The 26,164-nt window shown below is 46.7% G+C and overlaps 1 protein-coding gene across 1 annotated transcript in view; it reads right to left on the minus strand.

Moving 5' to 3' along the window:
- Positions 1-26,164, minus strand: part of RHPN2 (rhophilin Rho GTPase binding protein 2) — a 398,731-nt gene that overhangs the window by 156,850 nt on the left and 215,717 nt on the right. The window contains exon 9 of the mRNA XM_069639162.1: positions 6,356-6,512. Within this exon, the coding sequence (XP_069495263.1) occupies positions 6,356-6,512 (157 nt within the window). The remainder of the gene's footprint in view (positions 1-6,355; positions 6,513-26,164) is intronic.

A 26,164-nucleotide genomic window follows, 5' to 3' on the forward strand; every position in this document is an offset into this window, starting at 1 on the left:
GGCACAGAGGGCGAGAGAAGGGGCACTTACCTGGCCAGGCCAGGATGCAGGATGTGAAAGAGCGCCCTGGCGTTGGTCAGGAGAGGTAACTTGGCTTCCTAGACCGGTGCAGCCAATCATGGTCAGGTGAGGAGGTTGGAGGAGGGAAGGGGAGAGGTTGCAATAGTGAAAAATTAAAGCAGAGGGGGGGAAAGCATGAGCGAGGGAGAGAAATCATGAAAAGGCATCGAAAAGAGCCAGGAAAAAAGGCAAGAAAAACAGGAAGAAAGCAAGAAGCAAGCCTACGTGGAGAAGGGGCCACAGAGGGTGAGAGAAGGTCTGGCTGGTGGAACTATAAATATGCCCATCAAATCAAGTGTCATGTGACGGACGATGGCCAATGCAACACTAATCAATAATGCATTTGTAGACGAAGGCATTGCAAGCCACTAATAGATGAGTGAGGATACACCATTTGGTTTCTAAAATCATGAAATCTGTTCCATTGTTAGGGCGACCTTTGCTCATATAGTGTGAAATTAATGATATGATATTTTATTCATAGCGTGCCCATACACAAGTGTTTCAAGGCGCAAAAAGGCAAGGGGGGGTCAAGGGAGGACAAGACAACGATCTTACTAGGCAGTGACATTGAGATCGCGCAAGTGTGAGGAGAGGGAAGGGGAGGAGAAGTGCGAGACATAGGATCAAGACATAGGAAAAAAGTGTGCCAACAGGTGGCAGTGCAGGGGTTAAGTGCAGACAACGGGTGTTAGATAAGTGCAAGTGGGGGGACTGTAGGGATGCAGAATACAGCACCCTAGTGCAGGGTTGCCAGGAGGCAGTTCAAGTGTGCAACTTGCAGGGCAGGGACATGGGTCCGTGATTCAGAGGGTAGCCAGGTAACCAGTGCATTTTCAGGCATGAGATCAGCAGGGAAGTAGAAGAAAAAAGGCAGAAGCAAAGAGGAAAGTCTTGAGGTGCTTCCGGAATCGGAGATGGTTCTGCTCAAGTTTCAGAGAGTCAGGGAGGCTGTTCCAGAGGGTGGCACCGGCCGAAGAGAGAGAATCACTTACAAGGACTCAAATGTGTGCAGTAAAGTCAGAGTGACATTAAATATGTTGCCCAGGATCACTTACTTTGGCTAAGCAGTGAAGCAGAGATTTTACGAACCCTCTGCAATTTAAGAAAATGACCAAATAACCTTCTAAGCTTTACTTGGTACAAATATCGTTTTGGATTTTTTGGGATTTTAAGGCGTGCAATAATACACATATGATAGAGTTTACTTGCAAAATACACTAATTGCAGCAACCTGACAACTTGTCAAATCCTTGAAGAAACATATTAGCCTGAAGAATATTATTGTAGCTTTATTTTTCTCCTCCTGAAAGGGAACCTATACGCTTGAGACTGCAAAATAATGAAAGCCTGAATCATCATCAATTTAACCCCACTGTACTTTCAGACACACCCTGAAAGAAGTTGTGCAATAAACTAAGTTAGTTACGGAAATTCTTTATCACAAACCTCCAGCTCGTTGTTTTGTATGACGTTAAGAATATTGGACCATGGACATAAAGCAAAAACCTTTTTTCAACATGTCAAGCTAGTACAGCCTCATGGGTATAACTGAATCTTTAAAAGGGGGCTTTATTCTGTTACTCACTCCAACTTATTTTGAAGTGGACACTGATTTGCAAGATAACTGCTGCGGTTTCTGTTGTCTCCGTTGGAAATGTCCTATCACGCATAAGAAAGGCTCTGCTGCTGATAACAAAAGAAATGCATTTCCGAGGTCGTTAAGTTGCTGGCTGCTGAGCCACGACGCTGTGTGTGTGTCTTGGCTAGGCTGCGACTTCGGAACTGGGCAGTGCTTGGGTGGATAGACCAAGCCGATTCTAAATTTAGAAAGGAAATGCAGCCAGGACTAATTTCGTATGCATTTGAAGTAAAGATGCACCCTCAAAGGCCTCATATCTTCGATTACTGTTTTACATATAAGTAAACAATTTATTTCCAAATACACTGCCATGCCGAGTAGCCCAAAATAGCTGCACAAATAATCAACCCACAAACTTTTGTAATTTCCCACATATATTTTTTGGAGTAGCCCAATTGTGTGGTAAATAGCCCAATCTGTCAACCCTGGATGGGACATGCAGACAGATGAGGGGTGAGTAGGCAAAGGAAGGATCACTATGCTGTACAGGATGAAAGCATGTGCTTTCCAATGAGACTCCTGATTCGGAGAATCATTCTGCCACCTACCACTACCTCTTTGGCTCTCTTGCCACGCATGGGGGGACCACGTCCCATGGAGCCCCCTCACCCCCCTGCCACCCTCAGAAAACCTTCAAAGATGGCAAGCTGCTCCATATTGCCATGCTTGACACTCGCTTTGCTGTCAAACACCCGTCTGACATCTGCAACCTCCTCAGACTCATGGATCTTAGGTGCTCACCATCATGGAGATGTGGTTCAAGGACTGCTGTGTCACGAGCATTGACACTCTCCTCCCGGAAGGTTACAATATCCTCTCCGCGCCCAGACCCAGGAGGACAGGAGGGGGAGTGGTGCTGATCTTCCCCGAATTGATACCTGTGTCCATCATACCTACTCAGGCCTACTCCTCCTTTGAGAGCCTAGTCTGCAGGATCTCACTCTCTCCTAAAGCATCCTTCCTTCTGGCCACCTTCTATCGGCCATCAGGATAGTCCATTCTCTTCCTTTCGAAATGGGCTGATCTGGCCTCGTCTCTACTATCCCTCTCCTCCCAACTCCTCCTACTGGGAGAACTCAACATCCATCTCTTCTGACTCCTCAGGTCCTTTCCGCAACCTCTTCGATTCTCTCTCCCTCTCCATTTTACCGTCTGGCTCCAAGGACATAGCGGGCCACACTTTGAATACCTTCATCTCTTCTGACATCCCTCCCTCTATCCCTCTTACCACCTATCTCTCTTCGACTGACCACTCTCTTCTCACTTGAAGCTATCCTCTCCTCCGGCATCGGTACACCCAGCATGGCCACACGGTTTCAAAGTTATCACACCCATGAAGAAAGTGACAGTGGCTGCCTTTGCCTCCACCTACTCTCTGCCTCCTACACCTGCGGCTGACTCCCACCCTGACACAACTCTCTCTAACCCCAATCTCTCTATTTCCAACACTCTTGATACTCTTGCCACTGTCATGAGGGTTTGACTGAAGCCTTCCAAAAAGTGTAACTCTTGGTACAACTCCGATCTGGCTGCCCTTAGATGCAAGTGTAGGGCAGCTGAGCAGAAACGGAATTCGTCGTGCGGACCATCTGACAAACTGGCTTGCTACCTCCTTCAAAGGCAGTATCGGCTTTGCATCCACTCCAAGAAAAGAGTCTTTATTGAGGCCCGCATCTCCGTGGCATCAAACACGGCCAAACTTTTCAAAGTCTTGTAAGCAACTGGTCAATCCTGCAGCAGCCTCCTCTTCTGTCACACCCACTCAGGACCTTTGCTCGGCCCTGGATGCACACTTCACTGAAAAAAGCAAGACATTTTCTCCTCTCTCTCTTCCTCATCACATAATACACCAACATCTCTACAGCATCTCTAGAGCCTCCCTTGCCCCCCCACCTCTTCTCCTCTCTTCTCTCACTCTTGTCACACCTCATTAGGTCGCCAGACAAGTGCAGCCTATGAAGGCTTCATCCAAACAGGCGGACCCCTGCCCCTCCAAAACCATTAAAGATAACATTGACTCTCTCACTCCTGCCTTGGCTGATCCCTGCAATCTTTCTTTTGCCACTGGAATGTTCCCAACTTCTCCTAAGCACTCCCTTGTGCACCCGCTGCTTAAAAAACCCTCTGCCGACCCCTCCATTCCACCAAATTACCGTCCTATCTCTATCACTCCTTTCCTTGGCAAACTCCTGGAGGAATTGGCTATCTCTCAGCTTACCCTCCACACTGAATCTGCTGGTTGCTTCCACGACCATCAGTATGGCTTTAGAGCATCCAGAGGCACGGAAACTGCTCTTCTGAACACCTGTGAAGATCTGCTCACAAATCTTGACACCAACATTCCCTCTGTCCTCATTCTTCTTGACCTCTCCTCTGCCTTTGACACGGTAAACCACAACCATCTGATTGCACGTCTCCGTGACACCCTGGGAATCACAGATCAGGCTCCAGCGGGGTTAACCTCCTTCCTTTCCGACCACCCATCCCACGTGGAACTTGGGTCCTTTCTCTCTATTATCACTCTTTCAACCTGTGGGTGTCCCGGGGTTCTATCTTCTTCCCCTGGTTCTTCCAAGTTTTACATGGCTGCCCTGGCACATGTGATTGCCACTTTCATCTCTAACTTTCAGTGTTATGCGGATGACACATAACTCCTTCAGGCTACCCTCAGCCACCTCCTCTACCTCGCTCATATCTGACTGTTTGTCTGCAATTCAGTCATGCTGTGCAGCAAACAACCTCTGCCCCAACGCCAGTGAGACTGAGATTGTTTTCAGTGGGACCCCTGCTCCCGCTTTCCCTCTCTCACTCTGCCCGGCCTCCCTTGGCCCTCCACTCGCACCCACCTGTGAGGCAAAAAACCTTGGGGTCATCTTCGACTCCACTCTCTCCTTCTCCACTCACATTTTGGACTTCTCCAAAAAATCCAACTACCAGCTGCACCTCCTTAGAGGTACCCTTTCTTTTCTCACCTTCCCCCAGCGGCTCACTGTTTCTAGAGCCCTGGTTCTCTCAAGGCAGGACTACTGTAACAGCCTCTTTATCAACCTCCCTGCCTCTGCTCTGCACCCTCTACAACTCCTACGGAACAGAACCGCAAGACTTATCCTTGGCCTCAAGCCAAGGCACTGCATCTCTCCGGCACTGAAATCCCTCCACTGGCTCCCTGTAGCTGTAATGATCAAGTTCAAGACCCTCTGCATTGTCCACAAGGCTTTCTGTGGCCTTGGACCTACCCATCTGCAACACTGCCTATGTAAATTCTGTCCTTCCCGAGCCATCTGCCATCTACCTCCAACCTTCTGCAAGTGAGCCGGTTCTCCAAGTAGAGATTTGGAGGGAGATATTTATCCTCTGCAAGGACCTACCTCTGGAATAGCCTCCCCGCTTCCCTCCGTCTTGAGCCGGATCTCCTGAAGTTACGAAAACTCCTTAAGATATTCCTCTCCTCTTCCTTCTCTCTCCCTCTACCCTGCTAACCTCTTTCTCCCCTCTATCCCTCCTTTTTCCGCAAAGCCTGCTGACTGGCACCTGGTATATCTTAGAGTCTCACCTCCGGCAGCCTTGCCAGTCCTCTTGCACTTGCCTCCGGGCCTTGCACTTGCCTCATCGCCACTGCACTTGGTCAATGACCCATGAGTGCATCACTCTCTCAGCACTTACCCCAGCTCTCTGACTGGGTGCACTTGTTCCCCACCCCTCCCCCAGCCACCCCTGCACTTATCCCCCCTCCCTCGCCTTCCCCTGTCTGAGCTCTTGCACAATCTGACTGTACCATGCCTTGAAGATCGTCTATCTGTTTCTCCCTTGTCTCCCCTCCATGAATGGTTGCGCCTCGAAACACTTTAGGCGCATTACAAATGAACAATCAATAAATAAAATAAATAAATAAAATACCCATGCATTGCTTTAAATGGCAAGGGCCACACAAAATAACATTTTCTGATGCGGCTAATTCATGCCTAAGGAATTCAAGTTGCCATGTCAACCAGACATCCCGCTACTGAGCACCCATGCTTCTTTCTTGTGTTGCCACATAGGTGGCGCTTGCATCACCATATGCGCCAACACCAAAAGGAGTTTGCACCCTCATGACAGACTTCTTATCAACGCCTGCTTTTAATTCCAACTACGCTTGCCTCACACAATTGTCAAGAGGGGAAATCTCAATGCCAAGTGGTAATATAATCGGAACAACAAATTCTCCTGCTCGTCTCCATAATCACCAAGACCTTCTGCAGGGAGCCCCTATACCAGAGCTCCTCATTGCCATCATGCCAAGGCTACCCTTGCTGTTCTGTTCTAGAATGTCCTCCCAGCTTTCAGCACAAACTACCCCGTCAAATACCTCATATCATCTCTTAACTATGTTTTCCAAACTCTCTTATGCAGCTCCCCTAAATGTTTCCCTTACAGCTCAACTCCCAAGAACTTTTAACTTCCTACTTAGTGTACGTCATGGAGAAAAAATAAACCAGCCTGTATATCTTCAGCCCATTTGTGGCAACATAACATCCCTGCCTTTCTCTTGGGCAGAACATTTGAACAACATGTAAAAACATGTAATGTTGCTTCACTTGAATAAGGCCTGCACAATGGGTTAAGTAATTAACAATAAAAATACTTGTTACATAAAAATACAAAATCACTTACATCGATGATCAATAAGTATAGTGGCAACAAAGTAATGAGTGAGGGATTTATAATGCTCCGCTTTAACTTGCGCCATGATTGTCCATGAATATGGGATGTTATCCTTAATTGGTTCTTGACTCATTGCATTGGAGATCTGTGTATAGACATCACTGACCTAAAACAGACAAAAATGTTACATAGATTGACATTTGCACACTAAGTTATAATAGGAAATACACATAAGCCTAAAGAGTCTATGGCATATCGCCATTATTTACTGTACTTTTGGGTATTCCTCCTGCTTGTGTATCCAGTCTATTATTCTAATTTTTATATATATTTTTTTCCTTCTTATTTTTTTTATTTTGAATTAGGTGAATAAAATTAACCTTTCAAAAATTATGCTAAAAAAGAATAATTAACAAATGTACATGTATGTTACAATAAAATGAAAATATAAAATAAAAATGAAACAATCATAACAAATTTGTATAAAATAATCAACAAATGTTAATCCTTTTCTAATATATGAATCTGTGTCAGAGCATGGACAAGTATTAGTGATCCGTGTATCCAACTCATTGTGTCTCACTTCACTTTGTCTTCCAACCTGAGACTTTTCAGAAAATTGATTGCTGCAATCTGAATTGGCATATAAAAGGAACATAGAATCAGGGACCAACATTGGTTTTGAATTATCCCTCCTAACTGTGTGCAGTATCGTCCAAAATGTACCTCTCTGATATTCTTTAACTCCACACACTCAGTTATTAGGTGTTCTAAAGTTTCTTTTACATCACATTTCAGGCAAAATCGACAATAATTATTGTTCGAGGTGAACATTTTTCACTTTGCTTGCACATCTTTTGTTAGCCACAAATTAAAGCGCATACGCAGTATAGCCGCTCGGCATCCCACAGACGGTACTGTTACTAGATATGTTGCAAGTGTACAAACTTTTTTTGGCAGAAATCTACGTAGATCCCCATCTACATATTGCAAACATATTTCCATCGTCTTTATCCAATCTGCACCATATATCTTGGTCTTGGCTTTGTCCGGGTTAGTCAATAACATTTCAATGGAAACATCAGCATCAGCTAACACATGATAGATCTTATTTGTCCAAGAAGTGACAATCATGATCAATTGAAAATACATATTTAGCTAATGTTTTAAGAATAACATTTAACTCTGTTGATATTAGGCACTTTCTGAACAAGGCGCATAAATCGCCAGTGATGGAGTGCGTGGAGTGAAACAAGACCTAGTTCATATCTGACCCAGGCTATCGGAGTACACCGCGGTAGATGTAAAACTTGTCTCCAAAATTTTGCTTGCCATTTATTAAATTCAAAATGTGTCTCATCTGGTAATGTTTCAAGACCGTATAATAAGCACGGCACGGCTTTCCGATTCCAGTAGTTCAATGCCGGTTTGATGGAAAATTTGCCAAATCGATGCATGATCATTTTCGTTTGGGAGATGGCTGTCGCTAGTTTACACTCCACGTGCTCGAGCTGGACAATAGCATGCAACTTGCCTTCAAACATTGTGCACTACTAGGTGTTTTGTGGGACTATCAGAAGAGGACTCTGGTTAATCGACCATGCAAATGATGTATGTCCGGATTTTTTTGGTAAATATGTGATGATGAGTCTTTTCTGTATTTATCTTCAATTCATTCAATTGAATGTACTCATTGAATGCAGTTAGTAGTCTTTGCAATCCTGTTCACCAAATCAGCGTGCATCAAAGCTTTGATTTGCCGGTCAATGAATTTAGGAGAGTCTGAGACCACATTCTCAAAAACAAACCTAGCATCATGAATGAAGTAGTTGAAAACTGCCGATGCTAATAAGCATCCTTGCTTTATTCCACGAGCTGTGGCGATTGCATCTAACAATACTCCATCCAGTGTTAACCGAATGCAAATGGAAGTCTCAGAGTGCAATGCTTGGATGATATCACACAATGTGGCTGGGCATTGATCTCTGGTCAGTTTAGACAGTAGCATGACGCGTGAGATGGAATCGAACGCGGCATGGAGGTCTACGAATGCAAAATAGACTGTTTGCTTTGTTGCTTAGCATCGTGCTTTGATGGTATTCAGGCACATTAGGTTGATGTTTGTTCCCATGCCAGCAACAAAGCCTGTCTGTTGAGGGTCTCGCAAGTCATATTCCAATGTCCAGGCGTTGAAGTTGCGCAAAATCAACTTTGTGAAGTTTTTCCCTGGTGCCTCTAACAATGCAATGGGACGGTAATTTTGGGGGAGAGTGCGATTTCCTTTCTTGCAAATGAGGACTATTACTGATGTCTTCCATGATGGAGGAACTGCGCGTGATTTCATGACTGCTCTAAAGATGGTATCAAGGATCGGTGCCCATTCAAGTGGATTTGCTTTGAGCATTGTATTATTTAGACCATCTTGGCCAGCGGCCCTAGGTGAACTGGCCTGCATTATTAGCTCTTGAATAGTGCTAGGAGAAAATTCTACCTGCCAAGCTGTCGATGAAAGCTGGAGATACTGCAACTTATCATATCGTTCATCAGCATGGGAGGCGAGTGTAATGCTTGATCCACTGCTGTTCATTCACCCCATTAAGCTGGGCATCTGCTTGATTGTTAAGGAGTTGCCACATTGTGGCCGAGTTTTTATTCACCATGGCAGTCATCATATTTTCGCTGTCTCTTTGGAACAGGAGTGATTTTCTACTTCGCAACCAGTTTTTATAACAGCATTTGGCAGTTTTCAGATCTTGGCAGCACGTTTGCAGTTGCGCTGCTATTATAGCTTTCTTTATTTTCTTGTATTCTGCTCATTTACACTGCAACTCTGAATCAAAAACATGATTATGTTGGATCCTATTCTTGTGTGGTATACTAATGGTGTTCGAGAATGGCACCAGAAGATCGGTATATTGTGTCGAAAGACTGGTCAAGCCATGTTTCTCGACAGCTCGCCTATAGGCTGCAAGGTTAGTGGCATTCCACCTCAGCCTGGTTGGAATCATGTTTTCTTCTGTGTATCTGCTTACAGGCAATTTGCAAGGATAGTCATTTGTGATCACTATGATCTTGTCCGCATACCTGTAATGTCTGGATATGCTGCAGGAGATGATCGTTCACATGTATATAGTCGATGATACTGGTACTGTTTCCCCTATGACAAGTGTGCTGTGGGGGAAGATCACCACGAACGGCGCAATTTACCATATTGAAATTGCACTCTTCCATGAACGATCTCCATCTGATCACATCTTTAGATACACGCTTCTGATTCAAGCAATCAAGATTCAACTCCCCCGTAATAATGGTATGGGAGATGAGGGGAGTCATGCACACCAAATCAAGAATTGTGGTGAGGCCGCGATAAAAGGCTTCTTCGACCATGCCGGCCGGATTGCGGTAGAGGTTTACCAGAGCTATTGTTTAATGTTCACTAGTAATTTTAACTAGCTGAATGTACGCACTCTCTGAGGTCCATGCTGAAATTGTAAGGCCCATTTTCATGCTGACCGCAACCAAAAGGCCTGAAGAGGTTCTGCTCTTACTGGGGATTGCTGGCAGTAATACAATTTCATAGGTGTCCCACGCAGGAGTTGTAATCAGCCATGTTTCTTGTAAGGTTATGATGTGCTACATTATGGGCAACTTTTTAATGGAGGACTGTAAGTGAGCATGACCTCTTTCCATTTTGGAACTAACACCGGCTGTGCCAAGGTGATGATTTGTGCAGCGCTGACGCAGAGGACAGCAGTGATAATGGACCTGTAGTGGGCTTGTGGATCGAAGGCCTACGCACACCTTTCTCCTGATTGAAGTGGGGTTTGTGTGATTGTTAACCGCACAGCCCTGGTGGTGCCCCGAAGCGACAACAACATGGTGTTTTCGGTAAAGGAGCAGTCAATCGTGCTGAAGGAAGAAGTGGTGCAGCAAAGCAAGGAGCAAACCATGCGAGGAGCACTAAACAGAAAGAAGAGAGCCAACAAGTATTGATCCGACAAGAGCACAGAAAATCTGGCAGCAATCCGTGCTGAGTTTCAACTGTTTTCCAAGGCAACCACTTTTTTCGTATCTTTAATGTTTGCAGGAGTGCAAACTGCAGCCAATGCCAAGTGGCTGCAGCTCACAATATACAAGTTGCTGCGACTGGCCAACTCAACAGCAAAGGGCCTAAGTGCAGTAAAGGAGGAGCTGAGGGCACTGCGTTTGTTGGAACTCCAGAATAGGTATGTGTTGGACCTTCTCACTGCCAGAGGGAGGGGTTTGTGACAAGATAGGGAGTGCCCAATGGAGAAGCATGAAATGGAACATTGAGAGCAGCCATTAATGAGATAATGAGAAGACGATAAATGAAGCAAATGAGTGCAATCAAACCATTGGATGGATACCCTTTTTTTGCATTGGTGCCTGCTTGGCTTTCAGGGGTATTTAAAGTAACTGTCTCTGCTTTGGTCCTCATGCTTGTCACCTTCTGCATTGGCAAAAGTATTTTGAGACTCTTATACTAACAAAAGGAGAAGAAAATATATGTTGCCTCTGAATGTTGATGGGGTAAAGGACAAAAATAAACCCATTAAACTAACCAAGGTTGAAAACGTTGTTAATGCAGCTGACTGGGTTACAATACGACCAGGAGATATAGAGAACTATGATGCCTATTGGATCTCATGCGATAAGGATGGGCAGTGGTGTGTGCTAATCGGGGGATCATTGGAAGACTGGGAAGAAGATGGAGGTGACATGAGTAGACAAAAGAGTATGGATCCCTAAAAAGAGAGCAGCAGAGTAGGGTATGGGGGAGGAAAAGAGTTAGTAATTGATGAATCAATAAAAGAGGAATAATGTGGTAAAAAAGCAAGTTCGGTGTGGTAAAAAGGCACCGCTGCGGGATTAGTCCACTAAAAGGGGAGGGGGCTTTGTCGATAGCCACACTTTGTTATGCACTAGGCTGGAGGATGCCCTAAATAATTTAGTTTCAAGCAAATAACATTGTTAGGTAAGATTTTCATATTAATGATACATCTTACTGATCTGTGTCAACCCCAGAACTTTTTGCTAGACTGGTAGATTATTTTTCCCTATACCTCAGTGAGTGGGAATCTTTTTCAACACTTAGAGTCTTTTACCCTTTTCATGGGTGTAATTTGTTAGACTCTCCATAGTGTCTTTTAAAAGTTATCCCCTTTGACAACTTTTTGGCAATAAGTACCTATTTTTGCTGGGTTGCCCTAGGGGCTGCCCTTTTAACTTTCTCTGGCTAACCTTGTGAGAACTACAGTTCCCAAGGGTAGAAAGGCTCTTTGGATCCCTTTTTCATTTAATTAGGTGAGACCAGCGCCCCCGCCCCCCGCCCTCCCACTTTATGTGGAGGGCTGGGGAGATACAATGTATCCCCTTTCACACAAAAAATGCAACAATTCTGTTACAGGGACAAGCTTACCTTTAATTGGCTGGTGGTAGTGATACCAGGGCGGGAAAATCCTTTGTGTGATTTTTATCTCCGCCGAGGGTCCAGAGGGTCTGTGAACGCAGGAAGCGAGGGAGGAGTGCAAAACTCTGCAGCCCTTTGTCTTCCAGCCTGAGTGCGAGATTCCAGTTCAAACTGGGAGACTTGCTGCCCTGAAAGGATTGCCAACAGTTAGAATGTTGCAAGGCTGTTTGATTGGCTGGGTTCCTGCATAAAAGTCCAAACCTGGAAGCTGAAGATGTAGTCGACCACTGGAGCCAAAATCGAAGGGAAAGATGAAGAATTTGCAGCTGAAACGATTTCCAGCGACCGGAGATCCTGCAGTGTAACCAGAGCCTGCTGTAACCCTTCCTTCCAATCGACCTGGGGATTCCGAAAATGACGTCCCGACCCAGAGCCTAGTGAGACCCACTACACTCAAGAAGACCTGCAATTTGAGCCATCCCACGTTGTGCTGCGACCTTCAGGGGCTGCAATATCCCAATGCCCTGGGACCTCTAGCCATTGTGCCGTGCACGGTCTTCCGAATATTACTGAAACTTAGTGGGCATCCTGCTGGATCTCCAGAGGCGAAATTCCAGTCTGAAAAGTCCCCTCACCAGAGTGCTGCACCTTGCAAATGATGAGAATCCGACCAGCGATATTCTGTGCTCCTGAAAAGGTGCCAAAACCACAGAGCCACATCCAGCCGCGAGGAAACTCTTGCCTGAAGCCTTCTTCTGTGATGCCTGCTGCAAATGTCCTTCCAAAGTCCTGTCTTCCGTCTTCTAGGCAAAGGAATCCATCAACCAGGTTTCTGGCTGCATATCCTGAAGTCTTCCTGCTGCAACTCTTCGTCTGTGCTGAGGTAGTGTGTTGGCTGGGGTATTTTACCTACCTTAAGCCTTTGTCATTTCTGTATATCTTTGGGGTGTTTTATGTGATTGGGAGGCCACTCATCCAGTTCATCCGGGCCCCTGCAGAATCCTGAGGGTCTCTTCTCTGAAGTCTCTGGACCTTCAACTAACTTTATAGCGAAATACTTACTTGTTTGAACAGTCTTCCTCTGCAACTCTACCTGCAACTGAACCCTATCTCACCCTGCCTACAGCTGATACCTAGATCACTAGGGTGGCTCTACTGCCTCTGAGCTAACTCATGCTATAGAATAAGGAAAGGACCGGATAAGAAAAGGGTTCTGCCTTGAAAAGAATAACAAGTGTGCAAATGTTACTTACTTGTAAAGAAAGTTGGTTGGTAACTGTAACTATGAGTGCAGTTACAAATGTTCTTACTTACCTTGAATGTGTGTTGCACTATTCTGAAAAGTATATATAAGGTTAAATTACTCAATTGGGAATTGGTTGTTCCTCTTCCCCAGAAGTGATGCTGTTGGTTTCACTTTATTATGCCAGTTAGGATGATTGTATGAGTGTCCCCAATTGGGAATTGCTTCCCCCAACTTGATGTTAGTCTGTCCAGAATAAGTCTGCCTAGGTCATGCTTACCTTTTAGTTTGCTGGTAGCTCCTTACAAAAGTATATAGGTTTAACTTACCTTGAGTATAACTGTGTTATCCTAAAATAAGTTAGAGTTATTGCTTTCCTTTCAGTTCAGCCTGTGAACTGAAATCAACTGTAATTGAATATTACACCCAAAGGTCCAACTCCCCTAGTATAAATGTGGGTTATCACAAAATAAGTTATAGGTTTTTACTGTACCTACCTAGAATTGGTGTTCCACTATTCACAAAAAGTATATTCTCTAGTTGGTTTACTATGTGATTTATTGCTTAGCGTCACGGTACAACTGCTAGGGTCGACTATCCTTTACTACTGTAAAGTAATCTGAAAGTAACTCATGGTTTTACCCCCCCCAAGAATTGGTGTGCCTTATTCTGAATGTGTATACATTGGTTTGACTTCCCTAGAACTCCTGTTAGGTGTTCCAAATAAGGTTATATGCGTTGGTCTGTGCACCTTCAAGCATAGTGTTGTGTTTTTTATAAATGTGGCGATACATAATGTGATAGTTCTTCTCCCCCCCCAAGATTTACCTGGGCCTACTTGTATTTAAATAGACAATTTATTGTTTACAATAGATAGGGCCTCATTACAAGTTTGCTGGTATGGTAACTACAGTACTGGTAAGCTTGCCGGTAACATAGTTACGGGACCGGCAAACTACGAGTTCTTCTCGTGGGTGCCTTTTCTCTTGCCAGGTCTGACCTGGCGGGCAGAACGGCACCCCGCAAGCAGAGCATGTCGGATGCACCGGCAACATTCACGAATGGTGCCGGTGCATCCGACCTACCCATTCCCATTGTGCCCTACGGGGAGGAAGGATTGGCAGAGGGCTTTTTGAGGAGAGAATGCACAAGGGAGTGCTTGAGGGATAGCGGGAAGGAGCCAGTGGCAAAGGAGTGATTACAGAAATCGGCCAAGGCTGGTGCAAGGGAGGCAATGTTGTCCTTGATGGTTCCGAAGGTGCAGGGGAGCACCTGTTTTGTTTGGAGGAGACTTTCATAGAGGACTTGTCTAGAGACCTCATCCGGTGCTATGGGTGAGAAAGAGGAGAGTAGGAGGGGAGGGGAGAGAGGGGTCAAGGGAGGCCTACAAGCAGGAGAGGGAAGACGGAAGGTAGTAGAGGAGAGGGAGGACACAATGTCCTGAGTTTTGGTTATGAAGTGGGAGGCCAATGAAGTACAGAGGGCCAGGGATGGCAAGGGGGAAGTGTAGACTGCAGTAGGATGGGCAAGTTCCTTGCCGATTTTAAACAATTTGCCCGTGTTGTTAGTGGCCCCAGGGAGGCAGGCTTGGATATGGACCCTCTTCTTAGAGTGGATGGAGAGTCTGTATTGCCTTTGGAGCAAGCGGCAGGCCAGTCTGTCAGAGGATATGTCTGATGCGCGCCACTTTCGCTCAACAACTCTGCACTTGTGTTTCAGAGAGGCTAGGTCGGAGTTATACCAGGTGTTGCGCTTGGAGGCAGGCTTCATGCAGATCCTCATGACAGGGGCAAGAATGTCCAGGGTGTTGGTGATAGAGAGATAAAGATGATCAATTGCAGTCAGTATTGGAGTCCGCGGAAGGGATGGGAGGGGCATGGAAGTGGCAGCAAAAGCAGCAGCAGAAACCTGCTTCATCGGTCAAATGATGGAGAAGGATACTGGAAGTGCAGGCAGAGGCTTAGCCGAGGTACCCAAGAGATCCAGGTGAGAGGACAGGAAAGCACAGTCAGACCAGGAGAGAGGTGTAGTGAGAGGGTCGGAGATGGGGATGTCTGCTAAAATGAGAGCATCCAAGGTATGTCCGGCTAAGGGTGTCGAACCGGAGGGATGAATGGGGAGCAAAAGAAAGTCAGAGGCTATGGAAGAGTCCAGGAGCCGAATCAGGAGAGTCAAGGTGAATATTAAAGTCTCTGAGGCAGAGAGGTTTGGAGGTGGAGGCAAGAAGAGGAGAGACCGGACCAGGGGTCCTGTAGATGGTGGATAGAGTCGATGAGAAGGTTGGCGAGACAGCAAGCCTGAAACAAGACATTCGAAAGGAAGAATAGGTCTGAGTGGGAATGGTAGTAGCAGGGACCCATTCAGGGAAGATCAAGGCCACTCTGCATCCAGACCGGTTAGGCATGGGCTTGGAGAGGATCTTGTAGCCCTCAGGGAGGAGTGTGTCAAAAGCAGTGACAGAGCTGGCAGTGAACCACGTCTCAGTAAGAGCGAGAACGTCGAGGTCCAAGTCTTCAAGAAGCAGAATGATATCAGAGGAGTGTTTAGCAGCAGATCAAGAGTTGACGGTAGCTAGGTGAAGTTCTTCCGAGGAGCGTTACAGAGGTGTGGTACACCAGTCAGGGAAGAGACAAGGGGGTGGCAGACAGAGGAGAGGCAGGGGAAAGGAGGATGTTGATGAACGACGGAAGATGCATATCAAGAGGAGGAGGTTGGGTGGAGAGCCCTGGCCTTGACAGTGCCGTTCTGATATACATTAATGATGCACCTAGAGGATGAGAAGCATGCCAAGAGTACTTCCCATCTGGTGCCACCATTAATGGACCAAGAAGAGAAAGGGGAGAGGACAGAGACCATGTCGGGAGTCCATAGGTCTGGAGAAGGAACAACAAAGAGGATGTCAGTGACAGTCTGCCTGTAAGAAGCGTTGACGTAGGTACCAGTGATGGGCAGGCTTGGGTTAGAGACCAGGGAATCTTTCTTGAATGTTTTCATTGCAAGCTTCGAAAGAGAGGTAGGATATGTGATAAAGTAACAGTTAGAGTAAATAGGGGAAATGGAGAGCATCATGGAGGGAGAGGGGAGGGAGATGGAAGGGAGAAGGGAAGGAGGGAGAGAAAGGATACTGCACAAAGCACGATGAACTTACCAGGCGGCCTAGCAGCAGGACAGGCACAGACCAATCAGGTGCACAACATCAACCAGGTCACAGCAGGGTATTGAGCAGCTCCAGCAACAGAGGAGGAAGGCAACAGCAGGGAGAACAGGCAGCTTGTCAGCCAGGCACATGCAGATGAGTCAGGAACACAAGAGGGACGCCCAGTACAGTGGAGAGAGTCAAGCGGAAGGTTTTAGATGCAGGATGCAGAAGGTCTGTCAGCTCCCTGGGGGCAGGATGCAAAATCAGGCCCCTGCAGAACCAGTTCTCCCTAGCCAATTCAATCACCTGCACTAAGACAGTCAAGACGCTTCCTACTCCACCTTAACAATCGTAAAAACAGCAGAGACCCACTGCGCGCACAGGTCTGCAGACAGCAGATAAGGCACTACTTTCAGCCACCAGGACTCCAGGGAGGGGGCGGGGGGGATCAAGATACAATCCACATGCCACGAAATGCCACTCCAGACCTCACAAGAATGTGCGCTGCAGTCAACTCTGTGACCAATATAAAGGAAACAAATCTCCCACAAGGCAGCACAATGTGTAGGACTCAGAGCGCCTTACTGCAATCAGACCTCACAGCCATCAGGGTGAAAAGGGCAAGTCCAAGAGATCGATCCAGTACACCAACTTAGCAGGGACACTCACCACCAGGCCCCACAGGCCTTATCCAAAGACTCACCATCCGGGATCACAGGTAAACACGGGCACCACCACAACCGCCAGACAGTGGATGGAATGTAAACCCTACCCAGTGTGCCAGTGGCAATCAGGCGAGTTAGGATATGAGGGCCCATAGATCAGCCAGCTCACATGATGTAATCCACAGTTCAGGCACAGCAAAAATAGGCAGTTTGCAAGTGAAGGTAGGCCAATTGCAATAACAAACCATAGCACTAGCTGCCCGACGTCAACCAGCCGCCTCTTCAATGAGTTCGGAGGCACCCGCTCTATCCGCATGGAAGGCCGCAGCAAGCAGCAGAGTTCAGCAGCGTCTGCTCCTAAAAGGACCAAAGCTGCAGGCGGCACACAGCAGAGCACTAACCGCTGATTATCGCTGAGCCCCGCTTAGGAAGTATGAGGCATCAAACCGCACATGGAGCGAGCGCAACACTCTTTAAATGAGACTCCAATTAGCCTACCCTCGTGTGACGCTGTGGGCCTGGCCTCGCCCCATTGCTGAACTTATGTAAAGAGGGAGGGTCAACGGTTCTCTTGATGAGGGGGTATTCTAATCATGGCAGGGTCCCATTCATCACCTCTGTATTCCTCACTGGCCCGCTCTACTTTTTAACTTGCGTCCGCCATCTTAAACACAGGCGCCCCTCGCTCCGCCTTCCCTCAGTGTGTGCCATGGGTCACCTCGTGCTGCGTGTTGAGGCTTGCCCCCTCTTCCATAATGGGCCTCTTCAATGGGCCTTACTCTTCTATTGTCCCTTCTTCCAGAGTGGATCCCTCCGATGGGCCTGACTCTTCTATCTCCACCTGCAGCATAGCCAACTCTCCCACCTTCTCAGGCTCACTTTCCCCCTATTCACAGATCTGGCTGCCTACCTCACCCTCTGACAGCCGAGTGCATGTAAGTAAAGGATACATATGGGTGGACTTCGTAACTTTTTTTTCACATAGCGGATACAATCGCTTGGGTTTTTTGGAGGTTTGGCCACCATGATTTTACCCAGGTTGTCATGTTAGCAATGCAGACGCTTATCCACAAGACAACAAGCACTTGTCTCGTATTGGGATTTTGTTTTTCAGAAAATATTTTACAACAGATTGCTGGGTTTATAAGGTGAGCACCTTGTAGACCTTGCCAGCATATTTATTGGAGCATTCCCTCTATCAAGTTGTTTTTCAGGTATCCATTACATGTTTTAAAAGTCCATTGCTCTTTTGTCTTGCACACTTTTTCTAAGGGGAAGGTCCATTGAACTCCATTTGTATATTTCACTTCAAGATATGTTCCCTTATTGTGAGGTCCAGATTAATTCAAAACCTTCCAACCATCACCTCTTTTGTTTTGCTGTAGTCACCCCGAGTGGAACAGGTATGCCCAGACGTGGGTCCTGTGCTTGCTGGGCCTAGAGACCCAAGCTACTCCTCACTGATGAGGCTGAACAATGCTGAAACATGTTTGGGGAAGCTTGTGGTCTTGTGCAGAAGGGATGTGACCAAGCAGTTCGGGCTGGACTGCCCCTTTTGGGGTGGGACCAAGCCTGATTTGCATATGGTCTTTCCTCTTTTGTAATGGCTTAGCAGGCGAAGATCGATAGTCTGGAGGGTTGCCCAGAGCACCGCCAGGGGTACAGATTAATTAAAAACCTACAAACCATCACCTCTTTAGTTTTGCTATATTGATGGGTGCCCGCTTTTCATTTTCGCTATGGGGCAAAAGTTCCCACACAGAGTGAAGCGAGGGAGCCGTCCTCATCGCCAATCAAAACAACCCATTTTGCAGCAGGAATAGGAAAAAAGCCATATAATTTACAGGAAGGTATAAACACACAACTTCTCTGAAACAATCGCCTAACCTGCTGAGTTGCCTTTGAAACATTTTGCTATAGAATCCCCTGCTATTTACACACTCGGCAAACAGTTTTGGCCTGTTCACCCCCTCCAATCAAGGGTCAGGGGGTACATTAACAAGACTCCCTTTTCATTTTGTTGTGAGCAGCACTTGATAAACATAGTTATTATCTGCTTGGAGTAAATAATCTTCATCTTCACCAAAGTGAGTGCTCCCGGTGTTAGGGAGATTTATCATTTTTATGCTTCATCTCCTCTCCTAGCGAGACCCCCAGCACTTTTTTCTTTAAACCTGAATGAGTGGGGCCTTTTTCCACTCATTCATTCTTATGGGCTCTTATCTTTTGGAACTCCATTCTTTGTATTCTACCTGTACTATGGGGCCTGTCTGCTCCATGGCTCTTAAAGGCATCTGTATTTTACTATTGCAGTACACAGCACCTTATGGGCAGTGTTGCTTTGGACCCTTAGAGTCCTCGTTTCAGATTATTTTTCTTATCGTCAAGTAGCTATAGTTCTTAGTATCTCTCCAAAAATGTTATAGTCTGAGAGATTGGCACACACCACCTTATGTGGAGTGCCAAAGGGATACCTAGTATCCCCCTTCTCTCTGCTCATGTGTCACATAGACAATCTGCTAGTTATGGCTCATGGCAGTGGACGTGTTCTATCAACTATTGTGTCATTTGTACACCGCAGGCTGTGTTCATAGCCTTGGTAGTGCACAATATGGGCACCCAAGTATCAACTTGGGGCCTCCCTTCTTTATTTTGCCATTACTAGTGTGGTCATTCTTTGTTAGCCTTTCTTCTACCATTCTGGGATGGGGAGGTCAGTGTTGAGTTTTGCCTTTGGCGGGAACCCTTGTGTGTCCCTGCCTAGGCTCCAGAGTGTGGAGGAGTTTTGCACACCCTGTCCTGTGTCTGCCAGGATGCCTGAATAGGGCCAGCTCCTACTGGGGGTCTGGCTGTCCTGACTGGACAGCCAAACGCCCTTTTCTGTACATTGCTGAGAGAAATTGCAGAGGAGTGTGTGCTGCAACTGTATGAAAGGTGAGTCTTCCAGAGTGTAAAACAAGTCAACCACTGGAAGCTGAAGTAAATGAAGAATAAGATGACCAGAGATGCCTGTAGACCCTTTGCAACACCGTGAAGCGACCACTGCTGTCCTGACCCAGTTTCTATGCGACGGAGGAGCTCCAAAGAGGATGGCTCCTTCCTTTTGGCTGGGGGAGGGTAAAACCAGTAACAAGACGAAATTTGATTTGAGCCATCTCCCGAGGTCCTGTGAATTTCCAAAGCGGCGGAACCCCAATACCTGGAGACCTGCTGCCCATTTCGAGTGCATCATCGTGAAAAGGCTGAATCCGTCCAAATCTTCACTGAGCACTCCAGGACACTCCAGAGATCTGATCTAACTCGCCCAGACCCCCCCATCAGAGTGTGAGACTGCATGAAGCTAATCGCATACTTTGTTGGTGTTGCAGAAAAGGCGCCAAAACCGCAGAGTGAACCAAGAAGTTGCTGAAAGTCGTGCCCAGGTCCTCCCTAGCTGGAGGCCGCTGCTGAGAAAACCCATCCATTGTCCAGCCTTCAGTCATCAGACCAAGAAATCCAAAGGTCGGATCCAAAGATACAACACCGCGGAGAATCCTGCACAAACATTTTCTTCTAACCAAAGGTACTGTGGGGAAAATGGTACTGCTTACCCGATTCCAATAATTCACACCAGAGCATTGTAGTGTACGTAGAGGTGTCCAGGGCAACCCCCTCTTACCTCCGACTCAAGCCGCTGCTTGTGTCCCTTAAGCAAGTCCTTTAACAGGGTCTCCGACATTAGTTATGCCTCCTTGTATCTTCCTTCCTAGAGACTAGAAAGCATCCACAGGAACTTTTGATTTCTTCTGCTTTGCAATACTTTAAGATGCTACGAACTGCCTTTTAGCTAGGGTTGCATTTTCGACTTTGAAAGACTTACTGTTTTGCAAAACTGCCTCTAGAACCTGAAGCTCTACTAGGATAACACTAACCAACAGTTTTCCTTCCCAAAAATCACTATCTTATATGTGTATGCAGACTAAATACAATTACTGCATTATTTTGTGGGTGCGCAGCATTACCATTGTAACTGTAAAACACCTGTAACAATTGTAGGCGTTCAGCAACTACCAACTAAGAAGTGACCCTTTGAAAGTATTGAATTATTTGGAGTATGCCATCTTTATGGAGTGTCTGGACTTGGTAGTAAATGCAGCCAAGTCAGCGGTGATGGCTTGCTGGAAGGGGGGATTAACTTTAGGACTATGCATTGTAGGAATAGTGTTATCCCCAGGGTCTATTTCCTTTGATTACTTGGGGGTTAGATTTTCCGCAAATGTTGGTGCTATGGCCCACATATCTAAGCAGGCACTGCAGTTAAAGCAGGTCTTAGGTGGGGTTTCCAGGGCTATGTCTATGTCTAAAGCCAAACCTATTGCCTCGCTGCTGCAGCTGTATAAGTCTAAAGTGGCACTGGTGGCTAGATTACGGATGGATCTGTGGGGTCACTCAAATGTTGATGCGGTCCAGACCCTGGAGAGCCACTTTTTCAAGAACCTGCTGGGGCAGCCAGCCTCAGCTCCAAATTTTGGAGTGCACATGCAACTGGGTTGCACACCAATTGGGGATACGCTCTCCATGCAACCAGTATTACAATGGCTCAGGTTATGGGGTAACTGTAAAGCTTCACTAATGCATGAACTGATTATCTTTCTGCTAGACAAGGACCCGGGAGAAAGGATCCCATGACTGCTTCATATTAAGAAACATCAGAGTGGGGACCAATATTATGCACTTGTACCCTCCGAGCAGTATACTCTCCCGGGGAGAGATAAATCGATGGACGGCATGTCTGTATGAATCTGTGAGACTGGATAGAAAACGCTCAGAAATCATGAAAAGCTCAGAAACCATGAAAAAAAAAGAATCGTGGCCTGATGACTATAATGTCTTTGGGTGTTCAGCGTTATTTGCTCTGGGCAGAATTCTCTGCTGACCGTGTCCTCATATCTAGGGCAAGGTTTAAATGCATCCACCTAAGGGCCATGGTGGCAGCATGGTCCGGCGGGGAGAGGACCGATCATGTCCGGTATGTGATGCTCCATATGAGGTCCTATCACACCCGTTTTTCTTCTGCCCCATTTACACACTAGCAACAAGACGGCTTATACAGCCTTATTGCAGGAACAGGGCTTTGTACAATATCGGCCAGCGCTAATATATTTGTTGTGGGTGGAGTCTCCGCGTGTGGGCTGGTCCTTACTCATACATGTCTCATTGAGTTTTAAATGTTAGATATCTTTGTACTTTGCATTATTTTTATTTATTTATTTGGATTTGTAGAGCGCACTACAGCCCTCAGGCATCGAGGCGCTGTATCAGAGCTTAAGAAGGCTTGATTAAGGGTTACAAAGAAGCCGCCCAGTGAGAAAGACTTGTTGCAGTGCAGGATCAATGGTTACATAGTAGCAGAAATACAAATACAAGGAAATAAGACAAAGAGGCTTGTTTTGATGGCCTTGCGAAAGGCGGAGTGTGATTCAATTAGCCTGATGTGAGGGGGTAAGGAGTTCCAGAGTGTCGGGGCCACCGCGGGGAAACTGGAGCCGCCTGCACAAGCTTTTCGTGTTCTGGGAACGGATAACAAGTTGGAGTAAGGAGTTCTGGGTGGTCTAAGGGTGGTGGGTTTGGTAATCCTTTGTGCAAGGTAGGGAGGGGGGCCTGGCCGTGGAGACACTTGTGTGTAAGGGCGAGAGCCTTAAAGATTATCCTTTCCTTAACTGGAAGCCAGTGGACCTGTCTTCTGAGCTCTGAGATGTGTTCTCTATGAGAGAGACCAGTGGCGGCTCAGAGAGCGTTGTTTTGTACAATTTGAAGCTTGGCAACATTCTTGACTGATGTGCCTACGAGCAAAGCGTTGTAGTAATCGAGCCTGGAGCCGATTATAGCTCTGGCGATGGTGAGGCAGTTTTGTTGGGACAGGAATGATCTTACTGAGTTGATGAGTTTGGAGTGGTAGGCTGAGGTGGAGGCTATGGCGTTAACCTGCCTGTTCCAGGTCAGGTTCCAGGTAGACGCCTAAGGTTTTAAATCGATGGTGAAACGGCAATGGGGATATTGTCAATGGTGAAGGAGCATTGGGTGTCCAACTTGCTCATGATGGGGGGGGGGGGGCAACCAGCAGAAGCTCGGTTTTCTCACTGTTGAGGCATAGCCAGTTTTCTGCCAGGATTGGATTGTTGTATAGATGGAATCAAGTGTGTCTGGTTGGACAGGTAGTCACCCGAGAGGGGGATAAGTACCTGGGTGTCATCCGCATAGTTCGTATAGGAAATACCCAGGGAGTCCAAGATTTTAAACAATGGGCTCGTGAAGTGGTTGTAGATGGTGGGGGCAGTGCATGAGCGTTGCGGAACCCCACATTTAATGATGCTGGGGTTAGCGCAAGAAGAGTCAGAAAAGACCTTCATTGCTCTATCCTTCAAGAAGGAGGCTATCCAATTACATGCAGTTGGCTACTGAGGAGAGATGATGGCATAGAGTTTTGTGATCCACCAGATCAAAGGCCGCAGACAGGTCCAGGAGCAGAAGGAGCGCAGGTTTGCCTGCATCTCTGAGGTCATCAATCTAGTTTTTTTAGGTCAAGGCGAGCCGTTTTGGTCCCATGACGTGGCCTGAACCCGGATTGTCTAAGCCCTAGGAGATTAATGTCTTCTAGGAATTTCTGTATTTGCAGGTAGGCTGCTTTATCCAGAATTTTTAATAGGAAGGGAACGGTGGTGATGGGCCTATAGTTACCTGGGATGGAAGGGTCAAGGGAGGGCTTTTTAAGGAGCGGACAAACCCACGCTTACTTTAGTCCCAAAGGTACGTAGCCGGACCGAAAGGAGGTGTTGATAAATGCTGAGATGATAGGGGCTAGGGAGGGGGCACATTCCTTGATAACTTGTGCTGGGCAGGCATCGCCTTTGCAATTGGAAGGGTTGATGGAGCGGAGGAGTGTGATGACCTCCGTTTCACTAATGTCTTGAAAGTCAAACAGGGGCGATTGGTTGTATACACATTTTTCAAACTACAATTGTTTGAATTACAATTGACCTTTGCACAATTGGCCGAAATGTGAAGGTCAATTGTTACATATATGCTGGGGGGGGGACCCCTGCAACTCCCCTATATATATGGGATACATTACTCACCGTAATCGTATTTCTGATGCTTGTATCTGCTTAGATTCACATGCTGTGCATAGGCCGACATCTAGTGGAAGCTGCGGAGTATTACAGTTTGTTTTTCGAAAGTCGAAAATGGGCGTCGACACAGGCGTGCCAGTAATACTATCCCTAGTGTGACGTCCACTGTACCCAAGATCCCTCACGCGTGTAGGATCCTCAGATTGTATTTTTTTTTCTGACATGAGGAAGCATGAGGAGTAGCGTGAGTACAGATAATCCAAGCAGATAGACAGAAAGGTAAGACTACAAGCAATCATGCGCCTTCTCTCGGAGGGGAGGAAGGGTGGGTCGCATGTGAATCTAAGCAGATACAAGCATCAGAAATACGATTACGGTGAGTAATGTATCCCTTCTGAGGCTTGTGGAATCTGCTTAGATCACATGCTGTGCATAGATTAGCGAGCAGTACCAGAAGAAGGAGGTGGGATGTGAGAAGGGTCATGAGCAAACAGGTGTCTTAGAACCGCTTGTCCCACTTGTGTATCTGTCTTGGAATGAGTGTCAATGCAGTAATGCTGAGTAAAAGTGTGAATAGAGCTCCAAGTAGCCGCTTTGCAAATGGTGTCGAGGGGAACATTTGCAATGAAAGCCAGAGTGGCACCAATGCCTCTAGTAGAGTGGGCCCTTGGCGTAAAAGGCAGAGTCTTTTCAGAAAGAGAGTAACACAGCTGTATACAGTTGATAATCCACTTCGAGATAGCGCCCTTAGAGACGCGATCCCCCTCTCTGCCTGTAGCTACGGAGACAAACAGTTGATCTGTTTTCCTTAGCGGTCTGGTTTTATTTACATAGTATAGGACCGCCCTACGCACATCTAGGGTGTGTAGTTTCACCTCAGCCGAGCTTTGCGGGTTTTGGAAGAAAGCCGGAAGCTCGATGGACTGGTTTACATGGAACTTGGATATGAATTTAGGTGAGAACCTAGGGTGTGTGCGTAAAACCAGTTTGTCCTTGTGGATAGTAAAGAAAGGATCTTGCACTGACAGAGCCTGAATTTCACTGACCCTTCTTATGGAGGTAATGGCTACTAAGAAGGCCGTTTTATAAGTCAGGTGTTTGAGACTACTTTTATGCATGGGTTCGAATGGGGGTCCCATGAGCTTAGCTAGCACCACGTTGAGGTCCCATCCTGGCGGTGGGTTCGAAATAGGAGGGTGAAGTCTCTTTACTCCTTCCATGAAGGCTTTAACCACTGGTACTTTCCACCACGAGACCTTGTTATGGGATGTGGTGTAAGCCGAGAGGGCTGCCAGGTGTACTTTCAGCGAGTTAAAAACCAACCCTGCATCCAGCAGGTGGAGCATGTATGTCACAACGTTGGAAGGAGTGCAATCAACCGGGTTGATTTGTTTATTCTGGCACCAGATAACGAATCTTTTCCACTTATCAAAGTAACAGTGCCTTGTATTTGGTTTCCTGGACTCCTTTAGAATGTCCATACACCTCTGTGGTAATTTGAGATGTCCAAACTCTATGACTTCAGGAGCCATGCTGCTAGGTTCATAGAGTTGGGTTCCTGATGCACTGTTTGACCCTGTTGCTGGGACAGTAGGTTGTACCAGGCTGGGAGTCTGATGGGCTCGCACACCGCCATCCTGCGTAGGTGTGGAAACCATGGTTGTCTCGCCCACACGGGAGCAACTAGGATGAGCGTCATCGATTCCTTGTTCATCTTGTACACCACCTTCCTGATGAGAGGAGTTGGTGGAAAAGCGTATGCAAACATCCCTGACCAGTTCATCCACAGGGCATTCCCTTGGGAGTCCGGCTGGGGGAACCTGGATGCAAATCCTGGGCATTGTTTGTTCTCGCTTGTGGCGAATAGGTCTATAGTGGGGAAACCCCACTGAGAGAAGAGATCTTCTACCACGTCTCTGTGAAGGACCCATTCGTGTTCTTCTGGGAGGGAGTCTCTGCTTAGAGCATCCGCTAGGGAATTGAGCTCCCCTGGAACATGTTGCGATGACAGGAAGATGTTCCGTCTGAGTGCCCATATCCAGATTTTCTGGGCAAGCTTGGACAGATTTGGCGAACGAGTCCCCCCTTGCTTGTTCAGATAGAACATGGCTGTCGTGCTGTCCGTCCTGATCTGCACCGACAAGTTCAGTAGATGGGGCTCGAACGCCTTTAGCGCTCGGAATACTGCCAGAAGCTCTAGCAGATTGATGTGGTTCTTGGCTACTGAGTGA

The sequence above is a fragment of the Ambystoma mexicanum genome, chromosome 1q (genome assembly GCF_040938575.1).
Source record: "Ambystoma mexicanum isolate Mex_15411 chromosome 1q, UKY_AmexF1_1, whole genome shotgun sequence".
NCBI lineage: Eukaryota > Metazoa > Chordata > Amphibia > Caudata > Ambystomatidae > Ambystoma > Ambystoma mexicanum.